This window comes from Sabethes cyaneus, chromosome 3 (assembly GCF_943734655.1).
Source record: "Sabethes cyaneus chromosome 3, idSabCyanKW18_F2, whole genome shotgun sequence".
Classification (NCBI taxonomy): Eukaryota; Metazoa; Arthropoda; class Insecta; order Diptera; family Culicidae; genus Sabethes; species Sabethes cyaneus.
In genome coordinates this window covers 168,310,789-168,330,477 of record NC_071355.1, presented here as the reverse complement: position 1 = coordinate 168,330,477, position 19,689 = coordinate 168,310,789, and the positions used below count along the sequence as shown (strand labels likewise).

The 19,689-nt window shown below is 43.8% G+C and overlaps 1 protein-coding gene across 1 annotated transcript in view; it reads right to left on the bottom strand.

Moving 5' to 3' along the window:
- Nucleotides 1-19,689, bottom strand: part of LOC128740398 (adenylate cyclase type 10-like) — a 41,611-nt gene that overhangs the window by 12,635 nt on the left and 9,287 nt on the right. The window contains exons 4-20 of the mRNA XM_053835938.1: nucleotides 11,865-12,290; nucleotides 11,597-11,803; nucleotides 11,313-11,532; nucleotides 10,830-11,261; nucleotides 10,492-10,777; nucleotides 10,037-10,279; nucleotides 9,691-9,959; nucleotides 3,048-3,523; nucleotides 2,841-2,981; nucleotides 2,597-2,750; nucleotides 2,369-2,504; nucleotides 2,283-2,307; nucleotides 1,938-2,212; nucleotides 1,717-1,877; nucleotides 1,201-1,478; nucleotides 1,003-1,141; nucleotides 335-949 (exon numbers count right to left, since the gene is read on the bottom strand). Of these exons, the coding sequence (XP_053691913.1) occupies nucleotides 335-949; nucleotides 1,003-1,141; nucleotides 1,201-1,478; nucleotides 1,717-1,877; nucleotides 1,938-2,212; nucleotides 2,283-2,307; nucleotides 2,369-2,504; nucleotides 2,597-2,750; nucleotides 2,841-2,981; nucleotides 3,048-3,523; nucleotides 9,691-9,959; nucleotides 10,037-10,279; nucleotides 10,492-10,777; nucleotides 10,830-11,261; nucleotides 11,313-11,532; nucleotides 11,597-11,803; nucleotides 11,865-12,290 (4,483 nt within the window). The remainder of the gene's footprint in view (nucleotides 1-334; nucleotides 950-1,002; nucleotides 1,142-1,200; nucleotides 1,479-1,716; nucleotides 1,878-1,937; nucleotides 2,213-2,282; nucleotides 2,308-2,368; nucleotides 2,505-2,596; nucleotides 2,751-2,840; nucleotides 2,982-3,047; nucleotides 3,524-9,690; nucleotides 9,960-10,036; nucleotides 10,280-10,491; nucleotides 10,778-10,829; nucleotides 11,262-11,312; nucleotides 11,533-11,596; nucleotides 11,804-11,864; nucleotides 12,291-19,689) is intronic.

Genomic DNA, 19,689 nt, shown 5'->3' with positions numbered 1-19,689 from the left:
CCCACAGCGGGCGGGGTCTACTTTGGTCAATGCCCACGGAATATAATTCGCGCACAATGCAGCTATACAACTGGATTTTAAATGTAGAACTTAGTTGCCGGTGATATCAATCGAAATTCAAAAATGTAGACCGACCTACTCTATAAATGCACCATACATAACCTGTTCAAATTTTGCTAGGCTAAGGTGTTACAGTTAAATAAACAAAATCGGTGCACTGAGTGCAGGACAGCCCTGATGCCAGTTATCTGAGCCTTAACACAATTTGTACGAATTAATCGTAGACCTCCTTCGACATCAATATAGAGACTAATACAGTAGGTACGCTACTTACTTTGCTTCGTGACACCGGCTAATATCCAAAGCATCTTCAATGTTTGCGATTAATTTTTCTATTTCGGCTTGCAGTCGTACTATTGCTAAGATATCTCTTGCTTCAACCTTGGATACAAGTGTCAAAATGAACCCTTCCAAAACTCGGATGGCGGTATGCACATTGATCATAGAATCGTGTGCAGTGAGTACAAACACTTCTTGCAATTTATCCATCCACGCGTCGGCTGCTTCCCAAGCCTCGTATCGAACGCACCACAGCCACAGGTCCGCATATAATCTAGTAACGCAACACGCATCCGGTTGATATCCAAGTGCTTCACGATTCTTCAGGAAAAAGCTTTCGCAGCTTTTATACGTTTCAATACAGCAACTTGTATCCAACAGGATGTCCATCGCAATTGCATAGTACCATGCCTGGGCAGAACTCTCTTTGTAACGACTTTGGAAGCTCCACAACATGTTCACTGCATCCGAGAGCATCCGATGCGATAGGAATAACTCGGCGAGAATCGGAATGATATCCCAGTCGCCTGTTCGATACTGAATTGTGTCGGTAATGTTGAGTACGACTTTGCCCAGTTCGATGGAAAGCAGTTTGGTAGTTCGAATTGTCCTAGAAATGAATGGGAATAATTTCAACGTAATCTCTACATGTGGTTTGTTTACTGGCACATCAGAAGAGCAGTATAGTATCTAACGATAGATTTTAAATAATCCATATCAACATAGGTCACATTATCTGCTATTATGATTAATGATTTCGCTTGCATCCAAGTAGTTTCATCAGAATATCCCATATGGAAAGCTGCAAAATGGAAAATTATATACCGAAAAGTTTAAAAATTAATAACCCCATCTATTTACCGATCTGGAAAAACCCGGCAAAAGCTTCCACGAGAATAGAAGGATTTCGACGATATTTAAGAGCATGCTTCAGGCTGGATACAGCTGCCAGTTCTGCTAGCTTCCACTTGGTAAGCTTACGAAATAGTTGCAGCATTCCGCCGAAACAAGCCGACAATTGCGACGCTATCAGTATGTACCATATTGATTTGGGCTTGTCGAAGGTACTTAATTGCTTCTTGGCAATCAATTTCTTCACCTTACGATAGATCAACCAAATCTGAATAGTTGCCGCTTTACTAAATTGTATAAAAAACATACGTTTATTTCTCTGTATTAGTTATTATTAGTCGTACTACATCTATCTAACGTTAACTTAACATTTACAAATCTAATTTTTTCTTACATTCCCGAAAGAAAGTTATAAAGATTTGAATCAAGTAGTATTTGTAGTATTACCCGTTTCGCCAACACAACTTTATCGTAATAGGCATTAAAAGATAGACCTGAATGATGTAAAACAATCAATTTACTCACTTCGATTTAGGGAATGGTAGTCCCATGACTTCCGATGCCATGTAGAAGAACTCTGTTGCCATGCCATACTGTTCCAGCTTGAATCTACAAATTGCCAATAATGTAAACAGTCTTCCTTTCAGGTACGTGACCAACCCGATATTATCGGATCGATTGATTTCCTGCCGCAAAATAAAGACAAGCTATTAGAGGTCCTGTGTTTTGAATTTCCATTTTTATACCTTCATTTGATTTTGCACACTTTCCAACATCTGAATCGCTTTCGGAATGTTTGCAATCTTAATGCAGATGTTTGCCAGCTCAATTTGGGCCTCTATGTGCTTCTCGACCATGCCTGCCCCCTGACTGTGGTGTACTATCTCATTGTACATCGAAAATAGAATCATGTGACAACGACAGTGACTGAAATCATATTCTTTGTAGCTTAAGATAGGTATTTTTTCACTAGGTTCATTAGGTTTTCTCCACCAAAATATGTCTCGCAGATTTCGACTGCCTGAAATTTAAAATGAAATTAGATTTTGACTTGCAACTATAATGCGAAAATTTCTGCAGAAAACAATTACGTCTGTCCGACTGCATTGAAAATCTCTAGAATGATTCAAAAAAGTTATATAATACATAAAAGTCAAATATCAAGGGAACGGCTCACGCTTGTTCCGTCTCTGCGCACTAGATTCTGATACGATTGATCGGATTCTCGACGTGACTTGAATCCCATTATTACTTCGAAGCCATCGTCACTGGTTATCAAGTTACGGAAGGATCCGCCTCCACAGGCTTCACATCTGAACAGGGGAATGGTAAAATATATTCCAGTTATTATCATCGGTTAATAGGGAGCGGGTGTTAAATAATCAATTTCTGTCTCGAGGCTCACTTTTTGGTCTCACGTTCTATGAATGTTAGCGCCCGACTGTGAAATTCAGTCTTCTGCTCCTCGGTGAGCAAATTGTAGACAGTCTGGCGGAATAGATTAGAATTGAATTTCGAATATCCACACGCGGCATATCGAGGTAACTCCCAGCATGCTACTATATTCGTTCAAACAGAAAAAAAAAATAAATTCAATGGACAAAATTTCAGCTTGCGTCACTGGTTGAAGCAGCAATAGTCCTACTTACGTGGAATGTTCAAATTGATACAACCGCAAGTTCCTTTTTCCAGATGTTCGGTGTTGACGTTCTTTTGATGTAAGCTGAGTCCTGAAGTGAAATCGCCGATTGCGCAAGACAATATTTGAAGGTCAAACAGCTTTTGGATAGCTGAAATAGTCAATGGAATTCGAATGATTACTGATATAAAATGCAACATTTGAATTCGGATCGCACCGATAGCCACATCCCGTTCTTTGTACTGTGCAATCACGAAAACCAGTGCCACGCGCAAAAATTTTTGTCCCAGGACAGCAGCACATTTGCAGACATACTGCTCGTACGAGGACAACGAATCATACAGCATCAGGTGAAACGCATCCAGACAGGATGAAGTGAAATAGCTTTGAGTATCGATCTCAGCCCGTAGACTGGCCACATCAACTAATTTGTTTGACAGCATGGCATATGAAAAGAGGTGATCATCTTCGCAGCATGTTTCGAATAATTCCCAATCGGCACTGCTCATCTGAAAGGATAGCGTAGACCGAATGCTGGTTCGTACTAGGAGAGACGACTCGCAGAACACATATCCCTTAGCGTGGGCCTCGAATGATCCCATACGGATGATTCGCAGCAAGCCGCTCTGCCTTAATGACATCATAAAAGTGTTCATCCAGCCAGGATTGCCACTGCTCATAGTGTGAATTGCACTGAAATGAGAATAATGGGTATATGCTTTACATTTTATTATAATTTTTTTATAAATTAGAGTTTATTTTTAGGTTTATTTGTATTTAGGTAATTAATGTAATACTGTGTTTCACGAGCGGCACACGACAGCGTCTGATCCGAACCGGGCTGCTGAATTAAGCAACGTGGCAGTCGCATCACGAGATTTGATAGCGTAACCTTAGTAAGGCAACATACCTAAACAGCGATTACTACAAAAAGTCAAGCAAATACAGATCGGAATGTTCGACATCGATCTGACATCGACATCGGTGACGAAACAAGGACAATGAATGGGACCTACTTGGAACTCCAGATCGCTGATTTTTGCAGGTGACGATCGGTTGCTGCCTCTGCTGCACGACTAGTTGGAACCATGATGAGTATAGATTCACCGTTCCAACGCCGCAAATTCGACATCCTAGATCTAGAGAATATCTGTTGCAAAGGAGAGGTAGTTTGGAAGATCCCTGGTCGAAAAGCCCAATTTTACCATAGTGGTGGCACTACAAACGAACTACGAACGGGTTTTATAGTGTACGGCAGAATGCAGATTTGCGTGATAGACTAGAAAGCAATCAACGCCAACGATAGGATGCCTCAATTGAGAATAAAGGGCTGCTTCTATAATTACAGCATCATCAACGTGCACTTCCCGCACGAAGGTACACCTGATGATGAGAAGAAAGTGTTCTACGTGCGGCTGAAGACAACGCACGACAGTCGCTCATCACGGAATCAATCGTGATTGCCCAGGGCGGTAAAGAATAAGCTGAATAGACCGGTGCTCGGGCCCCATAACCTCACCGACACGAACGATAATCCAACAATGTCAACTTCCCGAGGCCTGGTGCACCTTTTTCTCACGCAAAGATATCCACGAAGCCATATGGAGCTCACCTGGCCAACGTACAAGTAATAAGATTCACCACATTCTCATAGATAGACGGTTCTTCTCTAATATCCCCTCTAATATCATACGTTCCCTACTGGAGGCAGATGTTCTCTCTGACCGTCATCTAGTAGCAGTATATGTGCGCGCAAAACTGTCAATCATATACCAGACATGCCAAACATGACAAGAGGAAATGACACGCCCTCCTTGGCTGAATATTAGGCAGCTAGATAACCCGCCATCTGCTGAGGTAATAGGTGAAAAGTCCCGGAGTATATAAAATGATTGGTTTAATCAGGAATACCAACAAGCGGTAGAGAGGAAAACAAATGGCTTGGAAAAATTATATGAGCATTCCTACTAGGCAGATCTTGGCCATATACCGACGAGTAAAAAACCTGTTAAACTGGATTCCGAGGAGTAAAAAGCACCAAAAGGAAAACAGAGATCGTGAACAATTCAAACAACTTTTTCGAGCACAAGTTTTACGAGAAGGTGAACCAATCTCGTAAGGGATGCCGAAGGGTAAGGATTGGGGATCACACCGAAACCTAACATGTGTAGGGACGAGCGAGAATATCTGAAGACAAACGGGCACGAGGTGGTCAGGTGCAAGCAGTTGCTCGGCGAACACCTCAATGGCGAAGTTGCAGAAGTAGGTGAAACAGAAACTAGAAAGGCCCATGGAAGACAGTAATGTCCCAGCACCTGATCGCCAAGAAGTCAAGCAAGAAATCGGGTTTCTGAAGAGTAACAAAGCCGCCAGGAAGGATCGCTTACCAGCAGACCTTTACAAAAATGGCCGAGAAACACTGGCGACGGCTCTATCCTGGGTTATTTCTAAGGTTTGGAACAATGAAAACGTACCGGAGGAGTGGATGGAAGCATTGGTTTGTCTCGTCTACCAAAAGAGATAACCAACTCGACTGCTGCAATTATCGCGGCGTTACGCTGATAAACGCCGTCTACAAGATCATCATTCATCATTAAATGTGTCCCGCATTGATTATATTTTTAATCGAAGCAGTTTCTAAGAATGAAACATAGGAAATTATGTTACATTGCATGAAAAAATCTACTGCTGACACCACTCGTCAGCCGATGCACACCCTCCCCAGTTACGGCCTCGACCAGCCGGTACCTCGAACTCCTCATCTGACCCATGTCGCTGGTGACTGTTCCCTTCATCTTCAGCTTTCGCTTCATTATCCCGCTGTATACAATACTGGACGAACCCGGCGACAATTTGGTGCACTCAGCTCTTTTGAGTAGAGCTGAAGTCCAGTGTCCATTGTAGCATGTATGCTGAAAATGCGGCAGGCTATTATGGGACTTAATGAAGGAGAAGGTGAGGCACCTACCCCTGTGTATCACCAAATTTTTATCCGTCACAAAACACTGGTTTTCATACGGATGCCAATGAAACAGATCCCTTGCCAAGTCATGACCTGTTATCATGAACCCGTCTCCAAAACCAATCTCGAATCTGCTACAAACCGTACCGCGACCCTGAGTATAAAGAATTTAACCCCTGGGTTTTGCTGAAATCGGTCTTCTCTGAAGCTTATTCATCATCGAGTCAGACACATGCACCGCGTTTTGTCACGACCCGGCCGCACAGCCCACGAGATCGGATTCTAGCCTTTGTTTATTGTTTGAGGCTTCTGTTGGGCTCCCCACTTGCTCGGTAACACTTGTTGTTATTCCGAGACGTACAGTACAGCGGTCAGTATTAGGTTTTTCGCTAAAGCACAATCTCTGATGCTGAGATCAGCGTTGACTTTCCGAATGATTCTCAACCGCAGTCGACGACCAAGAGTTCAACTACAACGTCTGACCTGTGCCTTGCGGACAACCCTGACAGTTTCCTTGCACCACTCAATTACTCACACCACAGCTCTTTTAAGTTAATTCGTCAGTTTCGCCAGCTCCCGAGCCGACACTTATGGATTCTGCAAGTGACCGAACACATTTATTTTCATTTCTCCTCCTGCATGATGAATATCTCGAAACCGCGTTACCTTTAAATTGCGAAAAAAAATATACCGAGCAGAACTGTTCTATAACACAACGCTACACGGAGAATAAAAATGTAGTTTCAACCAAATTTATGGTTGTTTTACGCACAAACAAAAATTTCGTTTTGTTTCAAACTGAAATGTATGATTGAAATGAAAATATTTATTGCTATATCAATGTTAACTTCAAATTTAAAAATACTTTACATTTAATTCAAAACTGTTATTTTCTTGATTCAAACAGAATCTCGTTTTGAAACAACAATATTTTCAGGTTGTTATAAAAATATTTTATTGAGGCTTAAAGCAACAATCATTTTGTTTGAAACAAACTGGAGCTTTTTCGCTCCGTGTACCAAAAGCTAGCATCCACGGCCACTGGGAGCGCCGCAATCGCCAAAATGAAGTGCCCAAAGCCCAATTTCTAAACGATCCCATCTTTACTACCGAATCGTTTTAGCAAATAAGCCATTCAATATGTCCCGCATTCATCCAAAAAAAAAATTTGGTCACTTTATGCTAAGTGGAAATAGGATACTGCAGACGGAAAGGGGACCTCGAGTGAAAACAGAAAGCTAAGAGGTAGGAGATAGAAGAAACTTATATGTCCATGTCCGCCGGTCCGAAAGAACAAAGGGATGAAATCAGAGATCTCCACTGCCGACGGTTACCCGTCATGGCTTTTACCTGTCACCAGGACAGGTTCTCGTCTTCAGCCCGGATGTCGTTGTCTAAGCTGCGTCGCCATGAGCCTCTGGGTCTGCCTCTTCGACGCTGTCCTTGTGGATTCCAGTCGAGTGCTTCTCTGCAGATCTCGTTCGCTCCTATCTTCAAGGTGTGTCCGATCCACTTCCACCTATGTTCACGAATTTCTGTAGCTATCTGCCGTTGATGACACCGACGATAGAGTTCCTCATTGAATATCCAGTTGTCAGGCCACCAAGCACGAATGATATATCGCAGGCACCAGTTAATGAATACCTGTAGTTTTTGCGTTGTCTCCGCTGAGACGCGCCACGTTTTGCAGGCATACAGCAGTACGGATTTAACGTTTGAATTAAACATTCGGGTTTTCGAACGTAGAGTGATCTAGATTGAGCGCCAAATGTTTCGCAGACCTGCAAAGGCACCCCTGGCCTTCTTGATCCGTGTTGGCTGGCTACCAAGATATTGAAAAAACGTCTACCTGCTCAACTTGTTGTCCCGCTACTGTGAAGTTGGTGGAATTCTCAGTGTTCACTACCATAGACTTAGTTTTTGCTACATTGCCTGTGAGACCTGAAGCCTGGGAGCTCTCGGAAAGGTCATCTAACTTGCTCTGCATATCGTTTCGGCGTTGTGCGAGCAAGACAATGTCGTCTGTTAGGTCGAGGTCATTTAGCTGCTCCATCGTTAGAGGATTCCAAGGCAATCCTCGATTTGGTCTACTGTCAATTGCTCCAAACTAATATCTCATCCATAACGATGAGAAACAGAAGCGGTGATAAAATGCAGACCTGTCTCACGCCAGCAGTAACCCTTATGGGGTCGGACAAGACGATGCCGTGCAAAAGCTTGCACGAGAACGCCTCGTTCTGAGCTTCGATGAGATGGACTAGCTTATCCGGGACTCCTCTACGCCTAAGTGCGCCCCAGATGTTTTCGTGGTTGAGTCGGTTGAGATAGAAGAAAATGGAAAGAATGAAGTGTCGACAGAAAGAGAATAAAAGGGTCTGTGCTTGAAATCAATCTCAAGTGTTTTCCTGTCCGCTAACCAAGAACGTAAGCCGACCCTGAGGCAGATAAAAGGGGAGTGTCCGCATTACTGCATGTGTGCTCTACCTGCTTGTTACAAGCCCCTCATTAGACCGGTATTTCATTATGAACTTGAAGCTGTGACACTACTGAAGGAGGCCATATGCGCCGTTACCGTGTTCGAGCAGAAGGTGCTGTGGACGATATTTAATGACATGCAAACTGAAAGCGGAGAGTGGCGTAGACATCACGAGCTACATACATTACTTGGAGAGATTCCCATCATACACCTGGCGAAAGTGGGGAGACCACGGTGGGCCGTCCACTTCGCAAGGATGCTGGAAGCCTGTGCAATGAAATACGGTTTCTTCAATGACCTCGCCGGCACCAATAATAGAGGGGCCCGACGTGCTAGATGTTAAAGGTTAAAGCCGACTTGGTGTGTCGAGACATTCAACGAATTGGCAATGAATAGCCCAGAACCGAGTACAGGTTACAGGAATTGTGGATATGGAAAAAACCATCCCAGCTCTTTAATAACTTTACAAGATGTATTTTCACCATATTTTTATAAATTAAAGTGTTGCTGAGATTTCGGGTATGAAAATGAGTTTGATGAATTTCGTCAAACCGAAGTAATCAACCAATCTTCTCGACATATCTGTCTTGCTTTTGATAGTTCGACTATACCCTCATTAAGATGAACTCCTCGATTCAGAACCCCAAACAACAATGGTCGTTCTATTGAATTTCTGTGAAGTGTATTTGCACCCAGTGCTTTTGACGTTTAAGATTTCAATCACAGTAAAATGGCATCGTGCCGGTAGATCGAATCAACAGAACTAAGTTTCGTTCATCCGAAATAATCGATCTCGTCAAAATATGACAACCGTCAAATAACTACGTACCGTAATTTTCAGTACAAATGACTTCAGCAGAGATGGTGGCGGAACACTCAGTTTTCCAAATCTTGGCACAAAATTTTTAAGTGACTATGCAATACATGCAGGCCCCATTTCTACGGCAATTTGTTTCTTGGGATAGGATTTTTCACAGTCGCTCCGTCCTGAAATGGCTAAAAAACATTTGATTTTCTTTCTTTTTTCGACCTTTAGCAGTAGTTTTAAATTATCTCCTCAAGCGATGTTACATATTGGTAACTTTATAGAATACCTTATTTCCCAATTAGTGGGCATGCCAAGTATTGAGTATGCCAACTAAGAATAGAAACTATAACCTGCGCAACAAGCCCTGTATCAAGTTGGCATTTCATAACAATGGATATAATAAAATGAAAGTATTCCCGGTCGAAAGAAGATCAGAGGTATCAAATATTCCAAACCGTTTCCTAAATTATGTCAATACGAAATGTATATGTAAGTCTGTTATTGCACGGTCAATTGAAGCAAACTGTCTAAACTCAGTGTTGAGTAATACTCGGTGAATCCCAATGCTGAAGAGGAAATTAACATACATCTATAAACGGTGCAGCAAAGCTTACCGCTCCAGGTCCAGTGGAATAGCATTCACATTTAAAAATTGACACGCGATCGCTTTGTGCAGCAGCGTATCGATCGGGGTCAGCTTCAATTGGCATACGTGGGGATTGTCGAACAGCTTCATGTACTGCGATGTCAGCCGCCGCTGGTAACCCAAAGCCAGCACCGTAATCACCTGAGGCATTTTCCACAGGATCTCGAACAACTCGAATGATTCGTCATCCATAAACTCAATGTCGTCAATAATCAAAACCCATAGGTTTTGAAACGCCTGTGAAGAACCGAGAACAGTATACGCCCGCTGGTTATGCAAACTGTACAGCAGTATAACAGCTGGAGTGTACTTACTTTGTTGCATAACAGTTCGAACAGTTTTCGACGCATGACACCGCGTTCGTTTCGATTCATCATCTGAAGAATTTCGGTCTCCGGAAACTCAGTGTCAAGAATTTCGTTCAGTAAGGCCAGGTATTGATGAATTTCATACTCGTTCAAGTATTGTTTGATACGATTTTCCCGAGTGATACTTGTTATGGTTTCCGTGAAACCGAGCGGTCTCGAAAGGTAAAGGTAAGCCGCGGAAAAGGGTTTCTGTAAAGAAAGGTTTGATTATAAATACACTTTCAGCAAAGATTTTACCTTCAATATTATTTTGGAATAAATAAAAACTAAAATAAACTAAATAAAATATAACTACAGAAATTTACAGTTTATAGTTATACAAATACCCATTACTAAGCTCCAGTAATGGTTTATTAAAGTCTTATTTTATTTCTGAATTACTAAAGATGAAAAAATTGTACCTTGAAATCCTTCATGGACAGTGTCAATCGCAGCGAACTAATTTTTTTGTTCTTCAATGCAATATGGAATATCTCATTCAACAGACGTGTTTTGCCCATTTGTGCTTCTCCTCTAATCAGGAGACAGCTTTGGTAGGTGTATTCTTGGATCTTTTCAATATCATTTGAGCCTAAATAGTGAGTGAGAAACATTCCGTCATCCAACATTTCTTGGAAAACTTCAATAATTTCGCCTCTCCCAACTATAGGATATTCATATTCCATTGGTTTAACCATTTCCCGTTCACTATAAAATAACACATATAAAAAATTGTTTCAAATTCAAACCTTCTACTAACGGTATCACTTCCTTAAACTCGTATATCGGTCCAACGTTTTGTAAGCCCTTAAGTTCTATGGTTTCCTGAAGAACAAAATGTACCGGATCTAGCTTACTCATCATGAACGTATCCTTATCGCACGTTACTTTATTTGGATAGGCCATCATTAAACGAGCTGCCTTGTTCACGGTTACACTTATGACAGAGTATTCCCTGCGCACGAAATGTCCAACAACTCCACAATAGGTCATACCAGTGGTAACGCCTAGCGAAACCGTGAGAACTTTGGGATCTGCTTTGTATAGTTCGCGAATTTCAGCAGCACATCTTAATGCCAGTTGACTGTCCAGATCATGTTTGAAACCGCGTAAACCAAAAATTATCAAAAACATCACGTCCTTGTCGAACAGGGACACCTTATTGACCGTCCCTTCGTAACTATCTACAAGACTTCAAACCAATTGATAAATTTTAACATTGAAGAAAAAATTGGATACCTACTTGGTTAGAGATATTAAAATAGAATTTATCTCACTGATTACTTCGAGCACTTCTTTAGGCCTGAGAACGATATTTAGAAACACAGTGACAATCTGCCGCATTTCGGTCAAAAATTCCATTGGTTCGTCGTTGTCGATGGCGAATAAAATGGGCTTTATCAAGAACCTTCGCAAAGATGCCGATATCACGCGGGTGCCGACATGTTTCAAGCTGGGACGAACTACAGAATTTTGCAAAATTTTACCAATTTTTCTGCCGAAAACAAATTAGAACATGTTGCATACTTTCCAATGTTTCGGTGTCCAATTTCATTTCGTCATCGGCAATCATAATTTCCGAACGATCATCTTCCATATTTTCTTTCTGAAGAACGTCGAAAATATTCAGTCGTTGAGTAGTGCGCCAATAGCTTGTAAAACCTTTAATTCGGAAATGTACTCTGTCATCGCACTGTTCCGAAATGTATTCATTGTCGTGAATGTAATTCCAGGCTTTTGTCGGAAAACAACCATAGATTAGCTAGTGAAATTTGAAGTGCTTCTCAATTCTTACCCAAATGATTCACAATTATATCTCCCGCTTCGGCTACTTTTTCTGCAATCTTCACCTTCCAAACCGGCTGTCCAATCACTACATATTGTGAAAAATTTTCCGTCCCTATCAACGAAAAATAAACCTCACCAGCAGAAATTGCAATTTTCACACGCAGTGTAACGCCGACTTCCGTTTCATAAGCACCGAATGACTTTTGAATGATGATAGCCGTATCGATGGCTCGATGAGTGGCATCCGGCAACGAAACCGATGAAGTGACCTTAAAAAGCACTAGCAGAGCGTCACCGGAAAACTTCAGTATGTCACCACCGTGCGAGAGGATTTCCTGCACCATTGCGCCGATGTAGGAGTTCAACACTTGAGATAACTTGGAAGCTCCGCCCTTTCCCGGTTTGTTGAACTTTTCCGAAAGATCTGTAAAACCTATGAAGCAGTGAAAGGCAGCGAAAGGATTAGCTTTATCAAAATGAAAAACATCGCGGGTAGACGAAATTTTAATAATGTAAATCTGCAGACCCCCAAATGTCGATGTTTAGAGAAAATATACGCGTGTTTTATTTACTATTTTTTGGGATTCGCTTGAAAGGCCACTACGACAGTTTTAATGATCGTCTTTTGTGGCAGGTCTCGATTTATATACTTCAAAATTTCAGAGAATAAACTATATCATTATTTTACATTACTTTTCTATTACTTTATTGGATCTCCTCTCCATGCTCAAATATCCGTAACTTTACCCTTGACGCCACTCATTAGGCTTTGGGCAATAGTGAGACCGACTTTTTATACATTTACTCATTGGTGCTTTAAAACCAGCTTGTTTTCAAACACCTTAGGAGTTTTACGAAGTCTGACCTTCATAATAGCTCAAATCTTCTTCATCGTGCGAAGTTCCGGTGACTTCGCTGGGTTGACGTCTTTTGGAACAAAAACAAAATTGTTATCTCTGTTCCAAACTAACTCCGGCTACACGTAGTGGCAGCGTCTCACTTCCGTGAGATCATAGGGACGGTAGAAGGCGCTTCGCGACGCACTCATCTCGGTAGATTGGCCCGTTGTTCCAACTTTTTTAGTTCGAAAACAGACACTGAGGAAGCCTGCAAGTCGTAGCCGAAATACGTATTTGTCGTGAATAAAATATACATAATACAATTAAATTGGATAAGTTTTCTTCTTTTTTAATTTTAGGTAACAAATTTAACCAATTTTGACTACTTGCTACCGATAATTGAATTATCCTCCGTGACAAATAACGCACTTTTAAGTTCCTACTATCAACTTTTTGGTTGAAAAACTACTCAAAAACTGAGTTTGAATACCTTAAGGACATTTTGAGTAGTTTTAACCTAGTTTTAGCTAAATCCTACCAATTTACGGGTAAACTTATTTAAGAGTGTACGTCGTGATGTACAGCTTGCGCATCTCGCATCCACGTATAGCCTGTCAAATCAATAGCTTTTTTTCGAATTAGTACACCGTTAGAACGTCAAGAACGTTAAACCGTGATTTAAAACTCCTGCCCGGCAACTCTTTTGAGACAGCCGTGCAAGTCCCGTCGTCCATAACGACTCACCTCTGTTCCATCAGCTACTCTCGGTACAGCTTCCTGCCGCGGGTTTTTGCCACCGTGTTTTGTTTGTCATTCCGGTTCGATGCCTTCTGGACCTTGTAGAAGTGGAGGGCCGGCAAGTAAAGCAAAGCAAAGCCTGGGAGCTAATTCCGTTATCGAAATTTGACCGTCTGTTTTTATACGACAGACTTCGCAGCCAGCTGTTAGAATACAGGACAGTGCGGGGTCAGTGCTACGATCCTATTGACTCTAACAGCCTCTCACAGCCGAAATTCGAATATACGACGACTGGCTTATTAGACCAGCGTTTTACCTCGAGGCCAACTGGGAGGGCCGGCAAGTTTCATAATTATTGGAATAAAGTTAGTTGGTTATGTATCCATGTCCATGACCGCCGGTCCGGCAGAACAAAGGAATGAAATCAGATCTCTCCGCCATGGCTTTCACCTGTCGCCATGATAGGTTCTCGTCAGCAGCCCGGATGCCTTTGGCTAAGCTGCGTCGTTATGAACGTCAGGCTCTGCCACGTCTACGCTGTTCTTGCGGATTCCTGTCGAGTGCTTCTCTGCAGATCTCGTTCGCTCCTTTCCTCCGGGTGTGTCGAATCCACTTCCACCTACGTTCTCGAATCTCTGTTGCTATCGACCGTTGATGACATTGACGATGAAGTTCCTCGTTGGATGTCCAGTTGTCAAGCCACCATGCACGAATGATATATCGCAGGCAGCGCTTAATAAATACCTGCAGTTTTTGTTTTTCGCAAGCGTACAGCAATACGGATTTAACGTTTTGGTATAAACCAGATAGAAAAGTTCGCCTTTACCGAAACTCGAATCGAAAGATTCCGCTGACACTCGAATAGACTTAAAGCCTTCCCCCACGGACTGACCTACTAGTGACGTTGGTGATACGGGTAGTTGCGACGTAGGTGCTAACACAGGTGATGAAAGATATGGTAGCTTCCACTCATTTAGCAGAATGTTGATTGGTAACTTCTTCGATGGCCTATTCATCTGCTCCATGCCTGGTGCTGACGGAGTTCGGTTCCGAAGCTGACTTTGACGTTCACAGGTGCCTTCGGTGCGAACATTCTCGGTTGTTTGGATTCTGCTTGACTTGCGATATCTTGAACCTGTTGTTGAGGTGCTCGCAGAAGCTACATGTATGTTCGCAGTGGCCTACCGTACATTGCTTCAGCCGGCGATTTCCCATCTGGAACGTTCAGACTGGGTGTTGTCCGATACGAGAGTAGAAAATTGACCAGTGATAGCCTAATATTTACGTCTCCCTTCTGAATTTTGCGGACTGCTCGTTTGAACGTGTCCACAAATTTTGTCGGCTTGGCCGTCAGATTCCGGATAGAAGGGTGCCGTGGTGACATGCTGCATTCCCGGATGACCCTTGTGCAGTTGTGTCAAGAACCTTTTCCGGTAGATGGTGGGGATCACAAGCTTATCCCCGAACATAAAGCAATACTGGACAATGGATAGTGCTCCTTGACGATCGTGGAATCGCCGCAGCTCGTTGTCTTGCGTGACGAGCCTGGACGTTGGCCAGCCATCTCGAACGAAGCTGTGAACCTTCTGAAGGAATCCAAAATGACTTCTGTATTTTGTAAAACGTTGATGTTGATAGATGACATCGCGTTCCGGAAAAGCGCTTCCGGCTATCGCTGCTGCTTGTGGATAGATTCGCGCTGCGATAGCGCTGGAAAAGCTGGTTTGTTGCTACCTGATGTTGCTGGAGCTTTTTGAAAATTTGGACAACGGTGACATCTGCTGATTTTCTCGACTGCTAATGGTACCGTTGCTGATGCGCATTGCGACTGCTAACGGTACTGATGGATTGGTTCCCGGATGCTGATTATGATTAGACAAACCGTTTCTCTGATTCTGAATAATCGGCTGCTGGTGGCACTGCTAGATGCGCTTCCTTTTGTTCAGTGGCGGCGTCGTGGTTAGAATTCCATCATGTTTTTCTACGCGAAATTTTCCATCTAAAAACACTCACGACACTCGCGCTCGCATCGCCTCTCTCGTAACTTGACGAGGTGGTGTGATAAATGTGTTAAAAAATACAATTCACTACGTGTTGCTTGTCGGGAATGAAAAGAACAAACGGTCTGTCTGACGCGACCACTTCATGAGTACTGACACATAAGACGTCGACCCGGATGACAGTAACCTGCCAACGGTGAGCCTTGTGGTAACTTCTTGGTTAGGGTGGACAGTGTTCCTACCAATTGTTAAGATTTGTGATACGGAACAACTATCGAAGGCGTGGAAAGACGTTATGTACCCAATCTTAAAGAAAGGCGACAAGCTGAATTGTGAACACTACCGAGCGATCACTATCCTGAATACCTGAATACCTACGCCTACAAAGTGCTTTCCATCCATCGGCTGTCGCCAATAGCTGTAGCCAATTGATTCGTGGGAAGTCATCACGTCGGCTTCTTGGAGGGACGGTCTACAACGGGCCAAATCTTCTCCCTGCGGTAAGTTCTTCATAAATGCCACAAATTCCGAGTCCCATCGCATCGCTTGTTCATTGATTTTAAATCCGCATATGAGAGTGTAAACCGACAAGAACTATAAAAAATTCGGGGCGCAAATGGTTTGCCGAGGAAGCCTACTAGACTTATCATTGTTACGATGGATGGGATCTAGTGCTGCGTGAGAATTACTAAGGGATTGTTGGACCCATTCGAATTTCGTAGGGGACGATTTTTATTAAATCTTATCAATTTATTTGCATTGCCGACGACTTGGATGATATCGGCAGAATATTTGAGGCGGTAGAAGATCAGCGCGTCTGACTAAAACTCGAAGCAGCGAAAAATTGGGTTGAAGATAAATATATCTAAAACGAAATCTAATTGTAGGCTAGCGGGACGGAGCGCAACAGGATCCGCTTACCGTGGTAACCGACGGGGATGAGTTTGAGGTAGTCAACGAGTTGATGTATCTTGGCTCACTGGCAATAGAGGACAACAATACCAGCCATGAGATTGAAAGACGTATTATCAGCGGAAGTCGTGCCTACTATGGACTCCACAAACACTTACGGTCGAGCAATCTGAGCCAGCGCACAAAGTGCACATTTTGCAAAATACTTTAGACCGGTTGTCCTTTATGAGCTTGAAACGTGGACACTGCTAGAAGAAAACTTCGGGCACTCACAGCTTTCGCATCAAATCTGGAAGCAACAAGGTGAAGAGGAGCACAGCGAGCGACGTCGCTAAACTAAGTGGACCGAGAACTGATGTCGAGCACTGGGTGTCCGCAAGACGGCTTGGTAATGCGTACCATCGGTGCCTTGTGCACTGGGCATAAAATAGACCCCACAGTGATACTAGAGCCTCTTACCTAGCAACTCCTACCCCTATATCCTCGTGGTACCAGCCGGGATACGTGCAACCTTGGTGGAGATCGGGTAACCAACCCCGGTGGAAACCATGGTCGTATGCTGACAGGGGAGGAGGGCTCCTTCCAGCTACGTTGGCCCTCGGGCGATACTGTGGGGTTGGTTGCGGGCTTTGCAAGCCTAAACCACTAAAAAAAATCAAAGCAATGGACTCCGTAAGTAATAATTATAACTCTAATTGGAACAATCGGCAAAAACCCAGGCAACAAAAACGGACTAACGATTGGAAATTAGGAACATGGAACTGTCGGTCTCTAAATTTCCTCGGAAGTACCCACGTGATTTCTAAAGAAGTGAAGAGCCGCAAGTTCGACATCGTAGCGCTGCAGGAGGTATGCTGGAAAGGAACGATGGTATGTACGTATAGAAATGGTCATACCATCTACCAGAGCTGCGGCAATACACACGAGCTGGGCACAGCTTTTATAGTGAAGCGGGTGATCGGGTGGTGGCCGATCAACCCTCGAATGTGCAGATTAAGAATCAAGGGCCGATTCTTCAATATAAGCATAATTAACGTGCACAGCCCTTACCTCTAAAGTACCGATGATGACAAAGACGAATTCTATGCACAGTAGGAGTGTGAATATGACCGCTGCCCAAGACATGATGTCAAAATTATCATCAGGGACTGTAATGCTCAGGTTGGTCAGGAGGAGGAATTCAAACCGGTGATTGGACGGTTCAGCGCTCACCCGCAAACGAACGAAAACGGCCTAAGACTTGTCGACTTCGCCGCCTCCAAGAACATGGCTATACGTAGTACCTTCTTCCAGCACCTGGAGATCACCCAACCAGACAGAATCACAAATCGACCACGTTCTGATAGATGGTCGGCACTTTTCAGACATTATCGACGTCAGAACCTACCCAGGCACTAACATTGATTCGCATCACTACCTAGTGATGGTAAGAATACGTCAAAAACTATCTGTTGTGAACAACATACGATACCGGCGCCTGTCACGGTATAATCTAGCGCGACTGAAGCAACCGGAGGTCGCCGAAAACTACGCGTTATCTCTCGAAACCGCGCTGCCAGAAGAGGGTGAGCTGGATGAAACCCCTCTTGAGGACTGTTGGAATGCCGTGAAAACAGCCATTAACAGCGTAGCGGAGAACGTCCTAGACCGTGTGGCACCGAATCGACGTAACGAATGGTTTGACGAGGAATGTCAGCAGGTATTGCCTGAGAAGAACGCAGCACGGGTACAAATACTGCGTAGAGTCACCCGTCAGAATGCGGAGCGATACAAACAGAAGCGGAGGCAGCAAACCAGACTCTTCAAGCAGAAGAAGCGCCACCAAGAGGAGAAGGAGTGCGAAGAACTCGAACAGCTGTACCGCTTTCACGACACACGGAAGTTCTATCAGAGACTCAATGGATCCAGCAAAGGCTTCGTACCGCGGGCCGCAATGTGCAGAAATAAAGATGGAGGTATCTTGACTGACGACTGTGCGGTGATCGAAAGGTGGAAGCAGCACTACGATGAACACATGAATGGCGAGCAGGCGGAAGACCATAATAGCGGAGGAAGTGACCACGTTGGTGTAGCAAGCAATGCAGATGTGCCACCCCCATCGACAAGGGAAGTTAAAAAAAAGCCATCCAGCGGCTGAAGAATAACAAAGAAGCGGGAAAGGATGGCATTGGACTCATTAAAATGGGCCCGGACAAGTTGGCCGGCTGTCTGCATCAACTGATTGTCAAGATTTGGGATACGGAACGACTACCGGAGGAGTGGAAAGACGGGGTTATCTGCCCTATCTACAAGAAAGGAAGATTGATAAGCTAGATTGTAAGAACTACCGAGCAATCACTATCCTGAATGCCGCCTACAAAGTGCTGTCCCAAGTCATCTTTCATCGACTATCGCCAATAGCCAATAGATTTGATGGAAGTTACCAGGCCGGCTTCATGGAGGGTCGGTCTACAATGGACCAAATCTTTACCCTGCGGCAGATCCTCCAGAAGTGCCGCGAATTCCGAGTCCCCACGCACCACCTGTTCATCGATTTCAAAGCCGCATATGATAGCGTAAACCGACAAGAGCTATGGAAAATTTTGGACGAAAACGGCTTTCCGGGTAAGCTTACTAGACTTATCATGGCTACGATGAATGGGATCCAGTGCTGTGTGAGAATCTCGGGTGGATTGTCGGACCCATTCGAATCTCACAGGGGACTTCGACAAGGAGATGGTCTTTCCTGCCTGGTATTCAACATTGCGCTTGAAGGTGTTAGAGGACGAGCGGCGATCGAAATGCGGGGCACGATTTTCAATAAATCCAGTCAATTTATCTGCTTTGCTGACGACGTGGATGCTGTCGGCAGAACATTTGAGGCGGTGGAAGATCAGTACACCAGACTAAAACGCAAAGCAGAGAAGATTGGACTGAAGATAAATACGTCTAAAACGAAATATATGCTGGCGGGCGGGATCGAGTGCGACAGGGCCCGCTTTGGCAGTACCGTGGTAATCGACGGGGATGAGTTCGAGGTAGTCGACGAGTGCGGTCGAACAATTTGAGCCCCCGTACAAAGTGCACACTGTACAAAACGCTAATTAGACCGGTTGTCCTCTATGGGCACGAAACGTGGACACTGCTAGAAGAGGACCTACGAGCACTCGGAGTTTTCGAACGGCGGTGCTACGAACCATCTTTGGCGGAGTGCAAGAGAACGGTGTATGGAGGCGAAGAATGAACCACGAGCTCGTGCGTCTCTACGGCGAACCAAGTATTCAGAAAGTGGTTAAAGCTGGACGGATACGTTGGGCAGGACATGTTGCTAGAATGCCGGACAACTATCCTGCAAAAATGGTTT